The sequence below is a fragment of the Phacochoerus africanus genome, chromosome 2 (genome assembly GCF_016906955.1).
Source record: "Phacochoerus africanus isolate WHEZ1 chromosome 2, ROS_Pafr_v1, whole genome shotgun sequence".
Classification (NCBI taxonomy): Eukaryota; Metazoa; Chordata; class Mammalia; order Artiodactyla; family Suidae; genus Phacochoerus; species Phacochoerus africanus.
Window position 1 is genome coordinate 31,637,018 of NC_062545.1, and position 24,888 is coordinate 31,661,905.

A 24,888-nucleotide genomic window follows, 5' to 3' on the forward strand; every position below is an offset into this window, starting at 1 on the left:
ATTAAAATCCTCAAATTGTTCCCTGAATTGAGGATTTGGGGGCAAATATGAAGGTAAACTTAAAATGATCACATTGGGGTGGAATGAAAGTGACTTTTAAAAATATTGCTTCCTTTTGCTATCCGGTGGGTATAATCTCAATTCTAGAGATTCTTTCATTTCTAGTAGACTAAAACCTATTTTATGCATCTGTGGTTTCTAGCATGGATATGATTTCTAGGAAATATCTTCTTTTTTTTTCTTCAGTCACTATTAATATGTCATGGAGAGGATAACTGCAAAAATTTCATGTTAAAAAAAAATCTATGGAAGTTATAAGTTGAAGACTTTCCTCCTGGTTTCAGACCATTTTATTATTTAAAATTATTTTTTTATGATAGTTGCTTTACAATGTTCTGTCAATTTCTGCTGTACAGCAAAGTGACCCAGTCAGACCATTTTAAATACTAGAAGGATATACATATATGCCTGTTACTTGTTTTTACTTCAAAGTACACTAAATGTAATTGAAATATCAAAAACAAGGATATAAGTCACAGATCAGAAATGGATATTTACTCTGTGAACCTGAAATGAACTTTGGATCGTTTTTCTTCCGACTACACAGCTGTGGTTAATTGTCTACCACCTCTGTCCTCAGTATCAATCCCTAGAGAAACACCCCCCTTCCCCCTCCCTCACCCTACACACACACACACACACACACACACTCACACACACATGCGCGCGTGCGCACAGAGGAAAGCAGGCGAGCTTCTATATATACAACTTTTATTTGTCAATCCACATTTCTTAGCTTAGAGACACTTAGTCTACAGAAGGTTTTTTTCCTACCTTACAAATATTTAGACTGGCCAAAAACCAGGGGAAAGGCCATGATAAAGTTTAACTTGGTACTTAGGAAAGCACCCGCACACCAAATTCCTGTGATAGGCTTCAGCGTCAACTGTCATCACATTCAGATTCAAAGTTCAAACAACAGTTTCAATTGTAGATAAACATGTACCCAGAGATCCAGGCAGGACAGTTACTGCGGCTAATGGCAGAAAAGAGTCAAGGGATACAGCCTTTCCTGGAGGATTTAGGAGTTCAGCTCCATTCCGGTCTGTCTTATCTCCCTAAACAGGACCAACCGGGCCAACTGGCCTACCTGTCCTCTTTATATCTACTTACCATGCTGGAACCTGAATACTTGCCTTCTTCTCCCTAAGGTTTGCCCTCTTTTCTCTGATTCTTGGAAATATTTAAGTTTCCACCTGATTTTTTTGCTTTGCCATGAATAAACTACCTGGCTAGAAAATGTTGTATAGGAGTTACTTACCTCATTTAAGAAGTACTGATTGGAGGCAAGGCAGCAGCAAAATTAGGGATAAATAAAGGCTTTGCTGTGCATTTGAAAAGGAAAGAATAGCCTTTGTTGAAAAAGTAGGATAAAGACATTTCCGTATTTGATCATATGGATTTACCATTCAAATTGGGAAAGCAGAGACTAGTCACATGTTTTAAGTTGATGAAAGAGGGAAAGAAAGGGTCTCTTTCAAGATGAGAAGAAAAAAAAATACTGTATAAAAACAACTGTACGAAAGCTAAGTAGGAACAGCTGTGGATGTCTTTTCCTTTAAAGAATCATCACAGAATTTATAGTCTGACATTTCTTTTAAGAACAGGGGATTAACAAAAATGAAACCACTGCATATTGCAAGCTGGTCCCAGTGACACTTGCAGAAAATATCAGAAGTAACCACAAATGGAAAAATGCCCAAAATGTATCTCTCCAGTGGAGGCTAGAATGCCCTTTCCTCACCTATTCACCTGAAGAGCTCCAATGCATCCTTCAAGTCCTAGTCCGGTTGTCACCACTTCTGAGAAGCCACTGCTGCTACAGCCAAGCAGCACCCAGTGCCTCCTTTATGATCCCTGGCACCTGGCCCATGGCTCCATTATAACATTTACCATCTTTTAGGGATCATTTACACATCTGCTGCCTCCCCTCTTTCTCTAAGACTATAAGGACTATAACTTGGTTTTCATGCACTCCTGGTGTCTAGAAAAGGGGAAAGGCATCTATCCATTTAAGATCTGCTAAGATGCTCTACATAGAGGCAATTGTGTCTGCATGTGTTCTGAAGAATATATAAAAATCAATGAGACACTTCTACAAAGAAGTAGATATCCTTCTGCTAAGTGCAGATAAAAAGCATAGTTATTATACATAAGACAAATATAGATAGACTATGAGAGGTAGAGAAAAGGCAGACAGGCTGGGGACCTCAGGACCCAAGGACCAACATTGATTTGTTCAACAACTAATGAGTTCCCCTGGATTTTTCTTTTTTAGTTCATAGATCTCAGACTTGTTAACAGAGGAAGTCAGCAACCTGGACATGCCAATGAGTACAAATGAAAAGAGGTCCCAAGAAAGGCCTGCTATCTCTCCAGCCAAAGGGCCAGAAAAGGAGTAGCTTAGCAAGAGAGAAAAAAATAACCATTCCACTCCAGCCAAACACCACAGAAAAGACCATGACTCCAACCATGCCAGCAAAGACAGAGGCTTGCCAGGCTGTGAAGAGGTGCCCCAAGTCCTATGCCAGGATGATGTCAGAGAAGGCTGGGTAGAAAGCTGATCATTTTATCCTCACCTGTTGATAATAAAGCCTTCCCTGCCACTCCTGTCCACAGCATCAGTAACAAGGTGCCCTGCACATCCCAGACAGGAAGGCGTCAATGGAGACCCAGTAGGAAACTAAATTCCCTCTGCCCAGTAAAAAGGGTCTCATCTCACCCCAAGTGCCAATGGAGGCTGAGTAAGGAAACTGGACGCTTTCACAGCTGGCAATAATGAGACAGTGCCCCCGATTCCTCTGCTAGGGTGATGACAAGAGAAAGTCATCTAAAACAGAAGGTTTAAATAAGATCTACAGTCTCATACATAATCCCTAAAATATCCAGATTTCAGTGGAAAATCATTCATTACACGAAGATCCAGAAAAATCTTCTTAAATGAAAAAAGACAATAGGTGTCAATGCAAAGACACATGTCAGAATTATCTGACAAAGATTTTATGACAATCATCATAAAAATGCTTCAATAAGCATTTATGAGTATGTTTGAAACATAGAAACATACAAACTCGCAGCAAGAGATAAAAATTCTCAGCAAAGAAATCAAAGCTACAAAAAAGAACCAAATGGAAATTTTAGAAATAAAAAATATAATAACTGAAATATAAAAATCAATGGAATGGATTAGGCAGAGGAAAGAATCCATGAACTTGAAGAGAGAACAACAGAAATTAACCAATCTGAACAATAGAGAGGAAAAAAATACTTTAAAATTTTCTAAATCATTAAAAACTTTTCAGATGCAAATTGTATTATCTAAAAGTCTGTGGCACCTATGTTATTGAAGGACAAAAATAGATCTTTGGTGTATTAATATAATACTTAAATCAGACCCAAGTAGTCAAAAATGAGCATAGCTTTTGAAAGTCCACAGGTTGGTACTAAAGGGTATGGTATATGATGTCGAGAAATCAAATTCATTTATCAGGACTACTGAGAAGATATAACGTGATGGTAACATACTATATTCAAATCAATGGAACTTCAAAATTAAAAGCTCAGAATAGTATAGCTCTGCTGCTGGTTGGATCGTTTTTGTGCATAAAGGAAAACATTCCTGCTATCTGGAAGAAAAATGCCACCTTGCATGAGTTGACAAGCTCTCTAAAGTTTCACAAAGATAAGACACACTTTTAACAGTCTAAAATAACCACTTTGGGAGTTATTTTCAACCTACGTTAATTACCAGTGAGAAGGACAGGAGTGCATTTCGTTTTTTGGTACAAATGTAGAATAAAATTTTATAAAAGGTAGATACACTCAATATAGATCTTTCCTCAGAGTTTAACTTGAAAGGACCATTAAATCTAAAGAAGCCAAGTCACAATTAAAAAAATAACACAGGATTAAATGTTTTGGTCTTTGAGGGGGTGTACAGAAAGACAGAAATAGGGCCTCAGAAATATTTTTGCTTCCATTAGCTTTTCTGAACAAAATTAAAATAAATGAAACTCCAAGTTAGAAAATCCAGAATCACTACTAAATGCTTATGAATAAACTAATGAAACATGGACTTTTCCAGCCCTATTCATTAGTCAAGGGTTTGCCAGCATCAGAGAAATTTATTAATGATAATAAGACTTGAATATCTGGTGACCAGACAACATTCACTTCTGCCCTTAAGAGAAGTAGAAGAGCAGTTTTAGGTATGGTCTGTCTTTATTCCCAAATTTGAACAATTCTTACACATTCAAACATGTGCGAGACTCAATAGGAACACTTTCCTACTGCTTTGCTGAGGCCACAAGTTTCCCTGAGATGGTCGTGTATCACAGAGGATTCCCAGTTCTAACTCTGGTCGGCAGTCTCCAAACAATGCAACAGCATGAACAGAGGATGTATAAAACAGAAGGTTCTTTCAAAAAGATTTATGGTGTGTTTTTCAAATAAAAAAATTTCAGTCTTCTTGGTTAAAGGGTGGCAACTGTGTTTTCAACTTTAAAATGTCTGAAATTGGCTCTTTTCTTTCTTGATAGAAGCTGAGTCCAGTGATGTGTTCTACATCTGTGATCCGAGCTCTGTGTAGCCTCAACAACTCTTCAACCCATGAGGATTCATGCTTCCCATGCTATGAGGGTGGGAAAGGAAGAAAAGTCACTGGAGAACAGTCGATCTACTTTCCCTATAAACTCTCCATCTCCTCTGTTCTCATCAGCCGTGACATCTTGGCTCATAAAGGGCAGATGCCATGAGATTTGTTAGGCGTAATCCCTGTTCTAGAGTAACTCACCGTCTAATATATACCACAGATGTTTGCTTAATTAGATGTATAGAAACTGGGAAAAATATATGTGGAGCATATGTTCATGTACTGTATTAGTGAAAGAAACTTCAACAGTGTAGGCTTAAAAATGTTGGAAAACAGAGGAGGCTTAAAAATGCTGGAAAACAGAGGCAACGTGCCTTGGTAGAAAGAATGTGGGAATTAACATAAAGAAACTTGGATCCAAGCCCTGCTTCTGCCATTACCCTACCAGGTAAACTGAGGCAAGTTATGTAACATCTGAATCCTTAGTCTCTTACCTACCCTCCTTACAAGGTTGCTTTGAAGATCATATGTCATGATGTACGCACATGCACTATATAAATGCTAGTACAGTAGAAAATTGACAGAACACTGTAAACCAGCTATAACGGAAAAAATAAAAATCATTATAAAAAATAAAATTAATTAATTAAAAAAATGCTAGTTCTTATCAGAATCAGTTATCTACATAGGTACAATGAAGAAAAGGTTGGGGGAAGTGGGGCAAACCCACTTTCATTTCTGGTGAGGTAGTGAAGTCTTAGCTAATATGAGATCAAAAAAGAATTAAGGGCTTATGCTCTGCCACATGGAAGCAGAGATGGTAGCTGAGGCAGGCAGTTGAGCTGGAAATTATATATCCATGTGTTGGTATAAATTTTTCCAAAACTGGCTACTGGAGAAGTTTGAACAAAGAAAGTGTCCACTGGCTGGTGTGCTATGATTGTACTTTAAGGGCATCCTTCAACAAAGGTTCATGTATCCTTAAGACATTATTAGTTGGAGCTGATAAATACAGACTTTCCCCCCAAAAGAGACAGACCAATAATTTCCATTTTCCAACTGGCCTCCAATCATCTACCAGCCATCACCGCGGTTCCACCCAGTCTCCTTCCCTGCGGCAATCCTCAGTCTGGCTCTCCAGGGAACAGCCCTCACTCAGGAGACTACCAGGCCGAGAGATATTTTCCATTTGTGCCAACAATGTCGGGAATAAATAAAAAGAACACGCAAGGCATCTGCTCTCCCAGGCCAACATCCAGCTAAACCTCAGGCACGACTTCAGAGATGAGAACAGAAGGGATCGGTAAGTACCTTCAAATAATCCTCTTTCTGGTTCAACTCCAGTATTTAGTATCTTCTAGGTACACCACTGCCAATATAGAACTTGACGAAATGTTTATCTTCAAGATAGAGGTATAATGGCTTTTGCAATGGTACAGATGGAAAAGGAACTCAATGCCTGGCTCATGGCGCTTCACATCATTTTGGTCAGTGCAATGTACGCCTAAGCCTACGGCAGCCTGGCCTTGCAGGGGAGGGTCCAGAATGCATTCATGGATTTAGTGGCTAGGCCATACATAGCCAGTGTAAGGTTTTCCATTTGATGTTACTGCTAGTGTTTTTGACAGACGTGAATGATCTTCTCTGAAGATATGTCATGTTAGAGGATCAAATTTAAAACCATCCTGTAATTTCAAAGTACATGTATATTCCTATTATGTTTTTCTCCCACAGTAACGTCAGATGTAAGACACACACAAATATTTTGCATATCGATGTTTAAGATAAATTAACGAAGACTACTTACCGCACAGCTCTCACTATTATCTGTCCTGTGAGGCAAAATGAAAGCCAAGGTATCTAGATTTTCACACTGTGAGGGAATCTGGGATGTGTTTTTACAACTTGTTAGCACAATGAAGAAGTGAGTCGGAATCAGGATTTCTTGATTACGGATGGTTCTGCTGTTTCTGTAAAATATGGCAGTATTCACTGTAAGAAATAATGCTTTTCCCTTTAACGAAAAATCACTCAAGTGTATTTTTAGTAAAATACATTCCTAAATAAAATTAAGTTAAATAATTAAACTTATTGTAAGACATTAGTCATCAGAATACCTCAATATTTCCTGCCAGACTGAGAGAGAAGACAGATAAACACAAGCCAAATAATGTCATTTTCTATAGAAATATATTGACCTTTGGAATTTTTTTTATAATTCTACTTTAACACATTGGAGTTGAGACACTCAAGAAAAAATGGGGAGATCCTATTGTGGCTCAGCGATAATAAACCCATCTGGTATCCATGAGGATGCAGGTTCAATCCTTGGCCTTGCTCAGTGGGTTAAGGATCTGGTGTTGCCATGAGCTATGGCGTAGGTTGCAGGGGTTGCTCGGATCCTGTGTTGCTGTGGCAGTGGTGGAGGCTTGTATCTACAACTCTGATTAGACCCGTAGCCTGGGAACTTCCATATGCCATGCATGCAGCCCTAAAAAAGACAAAAAAAAAAAAAAAGAAAGAAAGAAAAGAAAGGAAAGGAAAAGAAAAAAATGTCAGTTCTGAATATGTACAACAAAGACTCAAGCATTACTGATAGCCTCGGCTCCAGGCAGCTATGCACAGAAAGTGAAAGAGAGAGAAATGGTTTGAGATTTTTTTCATTCCAGATCCTTCACAGAAGCTGTGAATTCTCCTTTAACTGATTTTTTTTTTCCTACCCCATAACTTTTTTTCTTAAGTTGAAGCATATTCTCAAAGATGTCCCAAGTAATACATTTACTTCATTTTAACTCTCCTATTTCCTTTGGTCTCAAAACTAGAGTTTGTTTTTTTGGGGAAAAAAAATAGATTTGTTTGTTTTTTAGCACCTTTCAAAATTTAAGGGAATGGTATCGCTGTTTTTAAATAAAATCTTATGTGGAACCACAATAAATACAGAGCTCCAGTTGAAGCTGTGAGTGGGAAAGCTAAGAAGTTCCCTTCTTTACCCATTCCACTGCTGCCACTTTGGAGGCATTACAGGGGAGCCTATGCCTCAAGGAACACAGTTAAAAAGAAACCTGTAATTTTACAAATGGATGTGGTCACAGGTGTATGTGTGCAAACAGTAATCCCCAAATCAGCCTGAGAGAGTGGTTCTCAGAAAGGGGCTGAAATCTCAGTGGATGTTTCGTTCTCTTTGTCTTACAGCCCTTTTTTTTTTTTTTTTTTTTGCTTTTTAGAGCCACACTCCATGGCATGTGAAAGTTCCCAGGCTACAGGTCAAATCAGAGCCGGAGCTGCTGGCCTACACCACAGCCACAGCAACTCCAGATCCAAGCCGTGTCTGTGGCCCACGCCACAGCTCACAGCAATGCCAGATGCTTAACCCACTGAGCAAGGTCAGGGATCAAACCTGTGTCCTCATGGATACTAGTAATAGTTGGGTTCTTTACCTCTGAGACCATGAAGGCACAATGGGAACTCCCGTCTTACAGTCTGAACAGCAAAACTGCTTCAAAACATCTTATATCTATTGTTTTAATAAAGAACAACCAGTCCCTAAAATGTTCTTCCCCCTCCTTTATAAAAGCAGCTCCCCTGATGGTTTCTCAAGAAGGTCATGGGATCACTCCCTCACCCCACCCCACCCCACCTCACTCCCCTGCCCCCGGCAGAGTTGGGTAAAGGCTGTGGCATTTGACTAAGGGCGACCCTGGGGCACTAATGCTTATAACTCTGCTCAGGATGCCTCCAGCCACACTACATCATTCTTCATCTTCTACTGGGCAGTATGTTAGTTAAGACAGGATCTTTTTTTTTTTTTGTCTTTTTTTTTGCCATTTCTTGGGCCACTTCCCACAGCATATGGAGATTCCCAGGCTAGGGGTCGAATCGGAGCTGTAGCCGCCGGCCTAGGCCAGAGCCACAGCAATGCGGGATCCGAGCCTCGTCTGCAACCTACACCACAGCTCACGGCAACGCCGGATCCTTAACCCACTGAGCAAGGCCAGGGATCGAACCCAAAACCTCATGGTTCCTAGTCAGATTCATTAACCGCTGAGCCATGACGGGAACTCCTAAGACAGGATCTTAACAGCAGCCACATGCAGAGATTTGAAACACTGATATTATCTCCTTAACACATGGCAGAGTTCAGTTCTGAACTCCAGAATTATTCATCTGAGCTGGGTGGTGGAGAAACACCACTGCCATCTAAAAAAATGTTATTGAACACTGAGTAAAATGCCAAAATAATCAGATATTTCAACAGGCTTCCAGCAGTATCAGAAATGTCCTATACATAAATATGAATAGTAGCAGACAGAAAAGGTTCTGTGGACTTCAACGGGATGGTCATCCTACTTCATAGCTATTTTTAAGAGTAAATGAAGTGTGTTCTTACTGCTTCAGAGTTTCCAAGGAATCATAACGTCCATCATAATCAGAGTCAAACACGGGACCGCTGACAACATTGATGCCGTTTCTTTCTTCAGCATACCTCTGCAGGAGGGTGCCATGCAAGTAGTGCCATATAACTGAAACAAGAAGGAAGACAGTGGAGTCTCAAAAGAACAAGGCGTCACGCTGTCATGTGAAATAAATCAACAGCATGATGCAAAATTAGCATCTGTAGTAACTGGAGATAAAGTCAAGTTTGGCTTTGGTCTAAGCAAAAGGCCAAAACTCTCTTGGCTCAGTTTTGGCCTTTAGAAGGGCTCACAGGCAAATGCTGAAATCGGCTGTACTTCAAGCATCCCTGAACATCTGCACCCTCAGGCACCTGTGCCCATTATCACCATTAAGAAGAAAAACAGGAGTTCCCGTCATGGCGCAGTGGTTAACGAATCCGACTAGGAACCATGAGGTTGCGGGTTCGGTCCCTGCCCTTGCTCAGTGGGTTAACGATCCGGCATTGCCGTGAGCTGTGGTGTAGGTTGCAGACGCGGCTTGGATCCCGCGTTGCTGTGGCTCTGGCGTAGGCCGGTGGCTACAGCTCCGATTCAACCCCTAGCCTGGGAACCTCCATATGCCGCGGGAGCGGCTCAAGAAATAGCAACAACAACAACAACAACAACAACAACAACAACAACAAAAAAGACAAAAAAAAAAGAAGAAAAACAGTCATGAGCACAAACAAGGCAGGTTATCCGGGCTGATGGACAATATCTGAATATTCCTTTTGAAATATTCAAAGGTATTCTAGATATAAACTAGAGTAAAAATTTCCTCGTGTGCTCTATATTTTGAAATTCCACATCACTTAAAGTATAAATGTGTATGTATTCCAAGAGTCGAATGTTGCAATACATAATAATGACGTAAAATCTATTCATTTTTAAAACTGAAAACTATTACCAAGAACTTCCCAAGAGTTAAAAGGGGAAACAGACTGAAATTTAACATATATGCTAGTAGATTACATTAGCTAGATAATTTAGGAAAAGCATTACATGCTTTTTTCTACCACAAATATTTGTAAGTATAATGATAAATATAGGAATATACCATAATTCTAATACTTGTAGAATTTTTTGTGTACTGGTATTCTCAAAGTTAAACCTATAAGAACATATTTAATATTTAGTTATCTAATTCAGAGAATCAGTCTTCTTACATACAAATCATATCCATAAGTTAGGGAAATTCATTGAAGTTATGAGATATAAGATTAAAAGTTTTTACCTTGAAAACTCTGGTACATGGGCACCATATTAGTGGTGAGTAATGCTTCAGAATATACTTGACTTGAACCTTTATTTAATTCTACAAAGAAAATAACAAAGACAACTATTTTATTCTTCACAAGTAAGACTGGAAATATAGTTTCTCATGAGAGGTGGCATTTTAAAAAATGACCTGAGTATTATCTTACACTCGTCAACGTTCCCAGTTACTAGGGCAAGGGAAAATACAAAGAGTTTGGTCAAGTCCCTTGAAAAAAATAATTTGGATTTGTCTTCTGCAAGATGAATTTATCAAAGAAAACAAAAACTTTAATATGAAGGGCCCAGGTTAAACATACTCAAATTTTACCTCCTCTGCCTCATTTCAGCTAAAGTGTATTGTATTGACAATCTTCTTCTCTTAAATTCTTTCACAGTGAAAAGAAAAAAGAGAGTATCTGGCTTCAGAATAACACCTACTACCCAGAAAAAAATATCACAGGACATCTGCCTCGAAATGCTGTACAAGGCTTCTTTGTGTGGACTTTTGGTTTGGACCTGTCTATTTTTATAATGCAACAGCCAAGTTCTGACTTCAGAAGCTTGCTCTGGGGAATGGACTGGATATAGAGGGTATTTGAGCACCTGGAGCCTTCTGAGTTTTGCCTTTTAAGGTTGGCCTCAATATGTCTTCTCATTAACTCACTTAACTCCCAAAAAAGCCATTCCCAAGGGGCTCTGTATCCATGAAAAAACCAGCACACTCAGGCTCTCCTTTACCCAATTCTTGGACAAATCACATTTTTCCTTTTAAACAGCAAAATGATACCTCCTTCCTAAGAACCCTGATGCTTCCTTCTGACCTGAGTTTTCTCAAATTCTGTTTAAAAGAAATGCAGAGAAGTGAAGAATGCTCTATCTACAGTGCCTGCATGAAATCGACCACCCTCTAGACAAAAGCCAAAAGTTTTCCAAGGAGTTCCTGTAGTGGCGCAGTGGAAACGAATCTGACTAGGAACCGTGAGGTGGCGGGTTCGATCCCTGGCCTTGCTCAGTGTGTTAAGGATCTGGCGTTGCCATGAGCTGTGGTGTAGGTCGCAGACGTGGCTCGGATCTGGCAAGGCTGTGGCTGTGGCGTAGGCCGGCCGGCCACTGTAGCTCCAATTAGACCCCTAGCCTGGGAACCTCCATACGCCATGGGTACGGCCCTAGAAAAAAGACAACAACAACAAAAAGTTTTCCAAAACTCAAGTTTTACACTTGAAAGTTTTGAAAAATTTCCCTAATACTTCTATTTCCCATTCACAACTTTTGGCACTAAATAAACAAGATGTATAAGATGTCTAAGAAAGAAAAGGACACAGAAGAAAGAAAGAACATCAGGGAAGGAGAAGGCCAGAGAGGAGACTTACGTGGTGGGGAGAGGAACCCATAACTCAGTTTAGCATTATTTTTATAAAATGAGCATTTGTGGATGGGACTAAGAGGAATTCGGAGATCCTGGTAAAGACAGTTGGAAAAGTCTTCTGCAGAGAAACTGTCCTGAAGAACAAAATGAAAAGAACCATCAGGAATCATGCATACAGAAGAAAAGGAGAGAGCTTTATGAATAAAGGTGACCCACATCATAAAATCACAGAGCTCTGGCTGTCTGTTCATGTCCTTCGCATGCTCCATTTTTCTACAAGTGTATTCATCTTGTTTCTAACTGAAGTGTGAAAAAGTCTCTACAATATTAAAGATATCGGAGTTCCCGTTGTGGCTCAGTGGTTAACGAATCCGACTAGGAACCATGAGGTTGTGGGTTCGATCCCTCCCCTTGCACAATGAGTTAAGGATCCGGTGTTGCTGTGAGCTGTGGTGTAGGTTGCAGACTCAGCTCGGATCCTGCGTTGCTGTGGCTCTGGCATAAGCTGGTGACCTCCATATGCCGCAGGAGCAGCCCTACAAAAAGGCAAAAAGACAAAAAAAATAGATATTAACTGCTTGTTGTATATGTGCCAATATTTTCCTACAACACTGTGCTAATTTTGTTTATAATGTTTTTGTCTACTACTCAGTTTCAAACTTTTAAGTAGTGAATTACTAATTTCAAGAGATCTGAATCTATCTTTCACATTCGACACAGCCAAAAGGTAGTGAGGAGAAAAGTCTTTGAACAACAATGTGATAGAAAAACCTCAGGAGTGGTGATGACCATAAATGTTTTCAGTTTTCATTATATGAGAAAACTGAAAATTCAAACAAAGTCAAAGAACACCATAATTAAGGTGTTAAACAATAATGAACAGGATAAGAACCTATAAAGCCAAGTAAAAAGTATTTAAAGTGTTTGAAGAGTGCTTTCAAAATTTTTTTTAAAAAAATCAAGATTAAGGTAGGAACTTTTCATAAATATGTGAATGTGTGTATTATACATATCTGTGTGTATAATACATTCACACAGACAGAAATTACATATATACACATATTTATTTCCCTATCTTTTTATTTAACAATCTCAGTGAGTATTAACAACAGCTCTATTTTTTAAATCCAACTCTACACTCCACTAAGCTCCCTCAAATCCTGTTTCCATCCTTTAAGGGCATCCTATAGCTTGCCAGCCAGTCTCTGTATCTGAAAATCTGGTCAATCTAGTTAAAGCTTCATTCCCAAGTAAGATCTATGCCATTTGTAGCAACATGCATTGAACTAGAGACTCTGGTACCAAGTGAAGTAAGTCAGAAAGAGAAAGACAAATGCCATATGATGCCACTTATATCTGGAGTCTAAAGTATGGCACAAATGAACCTTTCCACAAAAAGGAAAATCATGGACATGGAGAATAGTCTTGTGGTTGCCAAGTGGGAGGGGGATGGAAGGGGATGGACTGAAAATTTGGGGTTAATAGATGCAAACTATTGCCTTTGGAATGGATAAGCAATGAGATCCTGCTGTATAGCACTGAGAACTATATCTAGTCACTTATGATGGAGCATGATGTGAGAAAAAGGAATGTATCGGTATATGTGTGACTGGGTCACCTTGCTGTACAGTAGAAAACGGACAGAACACTGCAAACCAACTATAATGGGGGAAAAAAAATCCTTAAATAAAAAAATAAAATGAAATAAAATAAATCCCATCTCTTCCCCCCATTCTCTTTTTCAAGGCCTCTTTTCTTCATCATTTCTCTTTCTAGCACAACACCCAGGGGTGAGGGTGAGGGAGGGAGAATGGTGGTCTGATTCTGCGATGTCTTCCCCCACTGCTTCCAAGGCCAAGCTCCTCTGGCCTGGTGGTAGACAGGATCCCTGGCCTCTCCCAGTTTGGTCTGGGGGTCGGGGGTGGGAGGTCTTCCTGCAGATGGCATATGCCGTGAAAATTACTGAGCTTTAATGGCCTTCTCCATCACTAAGGACCCCCTAAGATTTGGGCAGCTGAGGGGATTCCTTGTCCTTACACAGCTATGTATTTAGAGATAAATAATTATGACTGATTTTAAAACTGAGTACATGAAATTAGAAATTAGACTCCTCAAAAAGTACAACAAAGGGGGAAACACAGAGGGGAAATCTTCACTGCCTCTCCTCATTTCGCAGGGGAGGAAATCTGCTCGGAGTTTCAAAGTCACGTAGATAGTCAGTGGCAGAGCTAGAACCCCAGCTCAGTAATCTTCTGATTCCTCATTCAGGAACCTAATTTGGGAACTGATTACAGAGCCAAGATGGACAGCGAGGAACTACGCTGTCCATGTTTTTGCTTCAGGGTAACATGAAAGAACCACACAGCTAAAAAGATGAGATACTTGCATTTCTGTCCACGGTGTAGGATGTCCAAAGGGGCATCAAGAGGTCATGGCTGTAACCACTCACAAACTGGTGTTGGTAAAGCAGACAGACGGTGCTATTCTTCTGCAGAACTCTGGGTCTTCCATAGGGTAAAGTGCCTCGCTTAATGACCTTCTCTTGGGTCACAGGGGGAAAATGAAGCCACCATTCAAACATACTTAGTGTGCATTACATGATAATATAGAATGATACACTCATCTAAGTCTTTCCTCTACTTAACACTATGGAAAAATTATTTGTAGTTGTAAAACAAAAAACAAAAATCCCCCACTAATTTCCAAGAGAAGAATCATAAAAAAAGGGGGGTTCACTCTAGTTTTTGCCTATGAAGATTCTGAAAGATTGATGGACTATGAAGACATCACAAGAGGACACTACAAGAAATTGCTAGGAATTTCAGCAATTAGGACTTAAATTATATTACTAAAATTCTTTAACACTGTCTTTATTACTTATTCTTCAGCACCTACTACAGAAAGAAAATTTTCTGAGTGATGTGTGTGTGTACTTGGAAAGCAAAAGTTCAAAACTGAAATTATGAGACTAAACTGAATGAAGTCATAGCATATATATCATTTATTGTCCTTTTGCCAAGCATCAGATGCTTTATAGAGTATTTTGCATACGTCACTGAATTTAATTCTTAATAGATCTATGCATTAAGTTATATACCCATTTTACAGATGAAAAAACAACTTACAGAGTGTAAATACTTTTTCCATGGACATACAGTTCCTAAGCTCATATTATTCAAACCCATATCTACTCAGTTCTGAAAGTGTCATCCTTCGCCACACCACTTTGCCACCTTGGGGCTATCGAAGATTTATAATCTGAACGTTTATAGAGATTTTACATAGAGAAGTTCAAGTGAGGATTGTGCATAATTCACCTTTTTACTCCAGAATGAAAAAAACTGAGCCAAGTAACTTAAGGATCAGAGACTGTCTCAAAGTGAAGCAAAATATGCAAATTTCATCGGTTATCTGCATATTCTTAATTTTCATTCCAGAGTTATAAAGAAATAATTTTAGATAAGTAATCAATTTGCACTCTGATAATTAATTAAGAACAAAGAGAGAGAGAAAGTTAACGGGTATTTTAAAAATCTGAGAATCTATTATAATATAAACCTAAAAATACCTTCAAAATCTCAAAACACCTCCACTAAGTTCATAAAGAGTGATTCAGTTTCCACTAATTATATTACATGCTGTTTCCACTGTAAACACATCTTCTTTCCTTATGACTAAAAGTCTAGACGGTCAAGCAAAGAAATCTGTTTCATCAGGTGGTCCTCCACTGCTACCTTATTTTATTGGTTGTTCTTAAACAATGACCCCAAATCAATTCTGTGTTTCCCACTGTTGAGAAAAAGCCTACTCCACATTCCAAACTTAAGAATAAACATGTCTTACCTTCTGCCATGGTCAGATTCAACTGTGTCTGAAAATCCACAATTGGCAAAATCTAAAAAGTTAATAATACTGTTTTTCAGGATTGAGATATGCTTTAATTTTGTAATAAATAAATTTTACAGCTCAACTATTCCATCAAAGAACAAAGATAAAATTAAAACCATCTCGTCCAAATGAAAGGGTTTTGTTTTTTTTTTATGAAAAGGATGAGAGAATAGGCAAATCAATGGCAAAAAGACAAAACTGTTATCATAGCATAACACAAGTCATCAAAAATGGGAATATAATTGATGGTTTACAATTCTTATCTTTACTCTTAATATTTTTACAAGCTCAAATTAAGCCTAAAACAAAAAGGAAAGCATAAAATGAACTACTCCAAGTTCATTTTAATGGACACTGTCAACTTTGTTGATAACTTGTCATCTATTTTTATCTTCTTACAACTACACATTAAGACAGGAGTAATAAAGGGAAAGTGTCACAAATCCATTTCATACCAAAAAATTGTATTTTCCCTCTACATTTAAAATAGGTTGGGATATATTTTAGAGAAGGAATATTGTGATCAATTCATAAAAGACCTCACTGCTAGGATGTCAGCGGGATTCTGGGATTCAGTATTTCCAGGACTAAGCTAGATCTCTCCCAGCCTGCAACTTGGTCTCAACAGGAGGGGATAAAAATAGAGTAAGAGTGCAAAAACTAAGAGAAGGGAAAATAAATAATACCGAGGTCTGCCTGTGTGACTAGAATTGAAAATAAATATGTTATAAATAAATATGTCATAAATTTTAACTTGACCATTACATATTTCTGCAGCACACTCTATGCAGAGGGCACTATAAAATCATACCTGCAAGGCTAAACTTCTTTGGAATACTTACCGAGGGGTCACAGGAGCAGTCGAGGTTCTCCTGGGGGGCTCTTGTGAAGGGGCACTGGACCAGGGAGAGGACTTCTTTGGGGTGCTTTGGAGTGTAAACAGGATTCTTCAGAAGGTGGTTAAGACTTCCATGAGTTCCATTATTAGGAGCTGGTGTCAAATTCAGTAAATCTACATAATTCCAAGAATGGTAAATAAAGATTTATTTAGACATTTCAAAATCAAATGAACAGTAGGCTGGCACTGTTTTTTAAAGCCAAATCTGGATATAAGAGTCCTTAACTCTTTACCTGAAATAAAACTATAAAACTCTCTTTCCTGGGTTGTAGTTTATCTATGACCATGCTCTTCTTTAATGTAAATGCTGATATATATGCTGTACTTCTCTATAAAAATGTCTAAATTTTAATGTATATAATAACTGTAGTTACTCCCTGTTGAATGTTTATCATATGACAATCATTGGGCTAATATTTTTTTCTTACTTAATCCTCAAAAAAATTTAATAAGTTATTGTCAATATTTGGTAGCTGAATACAGACAGACCTTGTTTCATTGTACTTCACTTTCCTTTTTATTTATTTTTTTGTCTTTTTGTCTTTTTAGGGCCATACCCATGGCATATGGAGGTTCCCAGGCTAGGGGTCTAATTGGAGCTACAGCTGCCGGCCTACACCACAGCCACAGCAACACCAGATGCAAGCATCTGCGACCTACACCACAGCTCATGGCAACACTGGATCCTCAACCCACTGAGCAAGGCCAGGGATCAAACCCGCCACCTCATGGTTCCTAGTCGGATTCGTTTCTGCTGCACCACGACGGGAACGCCACATTGTACTCATTTTATTGCACTTCAGAGATACTGCATTTTTATAAATTGAAAATTTGTGGCAACCCTGAATTGTCAGATGATGGTTAGCATGTTTTAGTAATAAAGTACTTTTAATTATGGTACATACATTGGTTTTTTTACACATAAGCTATAGAACACTTAATAGACTACAATATAGTGTAAACATAATTTCTGTATGCACTGGGAATCAAAAAAATTCATGTGACTTACTTGATTACAGTATTCACTTTGTAGCAGTGGTCTAAAACTGAATCTGCAATTTTTCCAAGGTATGCCTGTAATCAGAGTGCCTAACGCAAGGTCTCAAGCTACTAATGCAGTAGACCTAAGGTTCAAAATCAGCTTTGTCCAAGTCTAAGACTCATGCTCTTAATAATAATGACAGCAATTATTTATACAGTAAAGCCCTTATTATATTCCAGGCACTGTTCATTGTTTTAAGATATATTAACTCATTTAAGCGTACGGCCTCCCACTAAAAGCATATATTTAAGGTTTTACAGATGTCCAGTATTGCTATCAGAAAAAAAGGAAGTAATATTTAAATGCAATACTCGACCATAAGAGTAGGAATTAGGAAGGTACAGAATAAATAAGAACATATCTAAGGGGTGTTCCCACTGTGGCTCAGCGGAAAACAATCTCACTAGCATCCATGAGGATTCAGGTTCGATCCCTGGCCTTGCTCAGTGGGTTAAGGATCCGGCACTGCCGTGAGCTGTGTGTAGGTTGCAGACACTGCTCCAATCTGGCATTCCTGTGGCTGTGGCATAGCCTAGCAGCTACAGCTCCGATTCGACCCCTAGCCAGGGAACTTCCACATGCCGTGGGTGTGGCCCTAAATAAAAAAGCCAAAAAAATAAAAGAATATACCTAATGGGTCCTCTTCCATTTCTACACCCTTGACATTGCCATCCATTCAACTCCTACTGCTACCAGAGGTTCTACCTGTTTTGTCTACCCTTCACAGCCTCCCAACTCTTTCCTCTGGCTTCCACCCTGATCTGGCTCAACTGCCATCTAATTCAGCCCAGGGGCTGGCAAAGCACTGGGCCCCTGGGATGCGCAGACCTCTGAGTGCTGTAATTTACCACCATGCAGCCGAAGGGAAGGAACAGGTAAGTAATCAGACAGCTATACTCTTGCAAATTTTTTCAATGACTCTTGTTCAAGAAGAAGAAAGGGTGAAATGTGTCTGTCTTGCCTTATATCATTTCCACAAAGGTGCCTGACCTATGACCTCCTTTTGATAATGCTATTACAGCTCTGTTTTCAGAAGGTAGGAAAAGGGATTGTTCACACTTACCACACATTAAGTTATAGACTTCAATATTTTCAAAGGGGTCAACTTCAATGCCGTGCTTGAATCCAGGTCCATAGCCAATAAAGAGGGCCTACGATGGCCAGAAAATTAAGTTATACCTTACTTTCTGTATCTACTCAGTTATATATGGAGTTGGTGAAAAAAAGCTATTTTACACCCTCCCCACTGTACATGTATAAACTGATTATATTAAGATAAGGAGAAAAATACTGTGTCCAGTGGACTTTCTAGGAGATTGTTTAAACCCCTGGTGTACATTTACCATGAGGACACCTAGGACATTTTTCTTAACTTTACTACAATTCCTAACTTAACAATCAGAACAGAATGATGAAATCCTCTTTCAACTGTGAAAGGGAATATAAATCTCACTCTGCCCAACACACACAGTACTGTACAGATCAAATTAGATAATTATTAGAGCATATTTTGAAAATTTTAAAGGGCTAGTAAATGGATGGCATTTTCTTTATTTAGAACATATATGATATCCTTTCACCTATTAAATTACTGGTTTTCATTTACTGTGGAAGAACATCCTCATTGAAGCACAAATATATGCAAAATGATTATTAGAAATTTAGTATGAGGTATAAGTTACATGTGTGAAACATTAATATAACTTTTAACAAATTCTATTAATTTAATATCCAAAGTAAAACAGCTATATGAAAACAAATGCTTCATTAATTGTCATTCAAGACATATAATGACCTTCCATATTTTTAAGTCTACAGCTTTATGTATCGGTTTTTTCTTCAGACATAAACTACAACTTTAAAAGTATAATAGGTTTACTTACTTGCATATTTGAAAATGCATTGTCAGAGCCATGAAATCCCCCTCCACAATATTTCCTTTCTGAAGGATTCCTAATTTTCATAGAATATAAATTAACAATGAGAAGTCCATTCATAAAGAAAAATTGATGACAAAATCATGGCATTATTTCCATTAATAAAAAATAAGTAACTATTCTTTAAGATTTAATATTTTTCTTTAATATTTTAAAATAGTCTTTGATAAAGAATAAATAGCTATTATTAAGCAAAGTAAATAAAACTAGTCGGCTTTCAAAAAGCATTAAGGGGCTAGCCACCTGCACCTTTCATCTTATAGACAATAATTTTGAAATAATCAAAATCAGCTATAATCGAAATTGTATGAAGGAGAAAACCACTAGCATGGCTTTGAACCCTGACCATGCTATTTAATCAGCTGCAACTTTGGCAATTTAATTATCTTCGCATGGTTTCAATTTTGTCATGCTTGGTTTGTAACACTTAAATGATTTATACTAAACAAATGCTTAGAACATAATAGATATTCACTAAATATTAGCTCCCCCATGAGTAAGGACCTCCTCTTCTTTCCTGTGGCATTCCTGTGGCTGTGGCATAGCCTAGCAGCTACAGCTCCGATTCGACCCCTAGCCAGGGAACTTCCACATGCCGTGGGTGGAAACACTCAAAGCACAGCTCTCTAATAAAGCAGAGACAATGCAATTCTGCTGACAGAATTCTGGTTCACTGCTAAGGTTTTGCTGGACAAAGGTATTTATCATCCCTGGCTTCCTGACAATCATCAAAAGAGTTAATGATCAAGTTTTGAGATATTAACAATATGAACCATCCAAATAATTTGCTAACACACCAATAAACTGAGGTTCACTGATGGATTAGTATAACAAGAATGAAAAAACTTCTCTGTCTAATAATGAAGAACGTAATTGCTCATTATTATAAAGAGCTTTTGCTAATCCTCTGTTAGATTTCGAAGGTGTTATTAAACAAATGTGGAGTGAGGGGACAGAGCAGCGATTCTTAGCTGGGGGTGACCCCCTATATACACCCCCCTCTCCCAGGAGATTTCTGGCCATGTTTGCAGACACTCTTGATTGTCCCAACTATAGAAATGGTGCTTTTTCATCCAGTGAGTAGAAGCCAGGAATGTTTTCGAATACCCTACAACACACAGGACAGCTTCCCACCACAAAGATTTCTCTGACCCAAAATGTCAACAGGCCAAGGTTGAGAGACCCTGAGATAGAGTGAAGAACACCATATTTGTAGTTTTCACCTAATAGCGCTATTGGAAAGGGCCCAATGGTTACCCTGAATTACTCACAGATCAAGCTAAGTTCATCTGGGAGTGTGTCACAACTTACAGTGCAAGTTGCCACTGAGGGTCCAAATAGAATGTCAAGGTCTCAATCCTGTCACTTTTGGCAAAGTGCAAACGCTTAGGTAAGTAATGCTTCAGGTAAGGTTTGAAGTGCTGGTTTGGTTCCTGGCACTGAAATTACAGAAGGCAAAGAAAAAAAATATCATTTCTGTATTTTTTTAAAATGTAAACTTCCCTTGAAATTGCTTTCTAACCCCCATACGAATTTTTTCTCACATTTAATCAGTATGCCCAATAAGTCACAGATGCAAAAATAACTTGAGTTTTTATCAATTACATAATGAACACGTTGAATATTCCAAGATATTGAATATTCTTACTTTTATAGGATCATAATTATTGCATAAGAGTCCCAGGATGCCTAGATTCAGTCACTAATTTATATTTGTGTTACTACCAATGAGCTTATTTTCAAATACTCTTATAACAACTTTAAGACTTTTCTTTAAAATTGTACAAATTTTCTATCAAGTAAAAAAAAAAATACTGTAGATAAATGAGCACTAGGACAAAAACTTATGTGAAAAAACAGGCATGAGAAAGACTGGTAGGAAGTATATCATAATGCTAACAGTGTTTTTTTGTTTGTTTTTGTTTTGTTTTTTAAATGACAGTTACGACGTTTATTTCTTACGACGTTTATTTCAGGTTCTCTCTGAGGGGGTTTTTGTATTTTTTTTTTTCTCTTTTTTGCCACACAGGCAGTATAGGGAAGTTCTTGCGCCAGGGATCAAACCTATACTACACAGCAGCAACCAGAGCCACAGTGGTGAGAATGCAGGAGCCACAACCCGCTAGGCCATCAGAGAACTCCCTGCTAACAGTGTTTATGACAGTACAGCAATGGGGCTTTCCCTCCTATTGTTTTCAATCATTTCCTCTACTGTCATATAAATTTAACAATATCAATAAATAAAATACATTCTTAACATTTTTAAAACCTACATTATTGGGATGTGTCCTTAAAGATCTTTAAAAACTACAGAGCATTTAAATATTGGCCCTGATACTCCAAAATTAGATTGATTCGAATCCTACAATCCCAAGAACAAACACTGAACCTGTTTTCTAAATAAATTTTACACAAAACTCATAATGAGCAGGTAATGGGGAAAAACATACTCACAGAAAGATTCTTGGCAATGCCTTCATAATTAACTGAAGGGGGACAAAGGTAAGAATTAATAGTTGAATGGTATGCTACCATTAGAAATAAAAATAATACAAAAATATAGAAGGTCAGACTCAAACCCTATATTTAACTACCAAGGCGGGTTTCAAACTGATCATTTAAATCATTATATATTAGTCACTGAGAGCAATAAGACAGATTTTTCGGAACCACTCAGCCCTCATCCCCACGCCTGTGCAATTATGTCATATTGTTAAGTGAAAAGGCAAGTAACAGCACATCCATTTATCCAACCATCCGTCATTCATATGTCTGTGCATTCATTCATCTGACAATTTATCCATCTGCCTACCTGCCTATACATCCATCTACCTGGGCATGCATCCAAATTTCCATCCATCCATCCATCTATCCATCCATCCATGTAGATTTTGTATAATTTTACTTTATAAAGATAAGAATGAATGTGTTTTAAATATGCTGAGCAAATATCTGGGAAGACACCTCCCAGATCTAACAGTGCTTATCTCTAGAGAGAGGAACTGAGTTGTGAATTAGGAGGATTTAGAGTGGAAAACTGTTACTTTTGACTTTATATACTTTGATAGTCAAGAATAATTCCAGAATTTCCAAGTAAGAGAGACACAGGGGAATTTAGACGTGAGGGCAGGTAGAATAGTTTAGGAACTAAATTTGCACAGCAAGCCCACAGTGTACTTGTTTATTGTACTTTGTGCTACAAATCAGTACTTGCCTAGCTTGCTATGATCCTTTCAGCTATACTTTACATAAGTTTGAGAAAATTATCCAGATAAAAGAACATATACTGTATATATATTTTAATGTATGAAATGAGACTGCCATTGCCTCTATAGTTTTGTAATAATCATGTATTATTCTAATAACTTTTTAAAAATACTAACTAAAACTTGTTACTGTACAAGTTAAGAGTCTGTGCTTTGGGTGACCGTGTTAATATTAAATTTTTGTGACTATTTTCCAGCAGGGAAATCTATTTCTCCTCATGCATATTCAACAGTATCTACTGAAACATATAGTACTGCATACACCCAAACCTAATCCAATGCTGATGACTATCAGAAAAGCCCTTTTCTCTTCCCATTTCAAAGTGAATTGAAACAAAAAGAAAAACAAAACTGCCCTTAGTATTTGAGAGTTACCAAAGACAGTAATCAAGAAGAGGGGCATAACAGAGGTACAATCAGTTCTGAAATAGGCTTGACTTTCCAAAGAATGAATACTTAAAATTTCTTGGCCGTTTGGGTATGACACATGGTCAAGAGATAATGTGAAATTTCCTCTTCTTTGTTCACAAAACACATTCCTATTGTGTTTTTTTTTTTTTTTGGAACAGTTTAAGAAAGCCATTTCTGAGAACAGAAATCAGTCACTTATAGAATTAATCATCTCTTCCAGCATTCCTCCTTATAATGGAATATTATTCTATAACATCTAGGTGTTATTTTAATGCAATGTCACTAACTGAAGTTGAATAAATGTAGCTGAACTTTTTTCTGAAGCTTTTTTTTTTTCTAGTACAAGTAATCTTGAACACAATGTAAGCAAAATACAGATGATAACATAAAATTGTACCAAGCTCCTCACATAACATTCTTAACTATATAACAAATAGGTAAGTGGTTAGAGCCTTGGGACCATAAAAGTGATGTGGTCCCAAGGCTTGTGTCCTCACATTCAGTCCCATAAAATCCCTTTGGTGCAGAAGAGGAGCCCTGGAGATTTAATCATGAAAAGGAAATTAACTGATCGTCTTTAACTTAGAGATAACAACGATTCAGAAGAGTGTACTATGAGGATAATCGTATTTGAAATTAGCACAGAGATATACTTACATGAATAGTATTTATCTGGAACATCAGAGGGTCTCAATCGAGCTGCAGGTCCATAGACAACTTTAACATTTTTAATATCTCCCAAGTATTTATTCAGATACACATATTTCTTACAACTGCCTTGTTCCATGCCTAAGGGAAAAAAAAATCCCAAAACATGTTGAAACTTTAATTTAAAAAATTAACACATAGAACAGTTTCTTTCACTTCTAGAATTTTACTCAACTAAGTATGTAGGCAGCATGCGTGAAATAGTTGAATATCTAATAGGTAAGACACAGAAATTCACCTATAGCTACCACTTTACTTTACTTAAAATCTTTTCTTGGAACCCTCTTATATTATCGGTAGGGATGTAAATTTTATAAACCACCATGGAGAACAGTATGGAGATTCCTCAAAAAATGAAATATAGAGCTACCATATGATCCAGCAATCCCATTCCTGGACATATATCCAGAGAAAACCATAATTTGAAAAGATACATGCACCCTGATGTTCACTGCAGCACTATTTACAATAAAGAAATGAAAGCAACTTAAATGCTGTCCACAGACAGATGAAGAGATAAAGAAGATGTGTTATATACATACAAGGGACTATTACTCAGCCATAAAAAGCATGAAATAATGTCATTTGCAGCAACATGGATGGGTTTAGAGATGATCATATTAAGTGAAGTAAGTGAGGCAGAGAAAGACAAATATCATGGTATCACTTACATGTGGAATCTTTTTAAAAAAGGGTGTAAATGAACTTATTTACAAAACAGGAACAGACTCACAGACTTCAAAAACAAACTTATGGCTACCAAAGGAGACAGGTGGGGGTGGGGGAGGGATGAACTAGAGATTTGGGATTGGCATGTACACACTATTGTATATGGAATGGATGGTCCTTGGAGACCTGCTGTATAGCACAGGGAACTCTACCCAATAGGATAACTCCTATGGAAAAGAATCGATATGTGTATGTATATAACTGAATCACACTATTGTACAGCAGAAATTATCACAGCATTGTAAATCAACTATATTTCAATAAAACTTCAAAAAATGGGGAAAAAAAATCTTTTCCTTTTC

At 37.8% G+C, this 24,888-nt stretch overlaps 1 protein-coding gene across 1 annotated transcript in view; it reads right to left on the reverse strand.

Annotated features, from left to right (window-relative positions):
- Positions 1 to 4,262: 4,262 nt before the first annotated feature.
- Positions 4,263 to 24,888, reverse strand: part of ENPP1 (ectonucleotide pyrophosphatase/phosphodiesterase 1) — a 70,201-nt gene continuing 49,575 nt past the window's right edge. The window contains exons 13-25 of the mRNA XM_047758560.1: positions 23,807 to 23,938; positions 21,927 to 21,958; positions 20,784 to 20,911; positions 19,419 to 19,488; positions 18,599 to 18,686; positions 16,438 to 16,607; positions 15,551 to 15,602; positions 14,094 to 14,248; positions 11,712 to 11,841; positions 10,319 to 10,399; positions 9,039 to 9,171; positions 6,459 to 6,621; positions 4,263 to 4,690 (exon numbers count right to left, since the gene is read on the reverse strand). Coding sequence (XP_047614516.1) covers positions 4,520 to 4,690; positions 6,459 to 6,621; positions 9,039 to 9,171; positions 10,319 to 10,399; positions 11,712 to 11,841; positions 14,094 to 14,248; positions 15,551 to 15,602; positions 16,438 to 16,607; positions 18,599 to 18,686; positions 19,419 to 19,488; positions 20,784 to 20,911; positions 21,927 to 21,958; positions 23,807 to 23,938 — 1,505 coding nt within the window. The 3' untranslated portion in view covers positions 4,263 to 4,519. The remainder of the gene's footprint in view (positions 4,691 to 6,458; positions 6,622 to 9,038; positions 9,172 to 10,318; positions 10,400 to 11,711; positions 11,842 to 14,093; positions 14,249 to 15,550; positions 15,603 to 16,437; positions 16,608 to 18,598; positions 18,687 to 19,418; positions 19,489 to 20,783; positions 20,912 to 21,926; positions 21,959 to 23,806; positions 23,939 to 24,888) is intronic.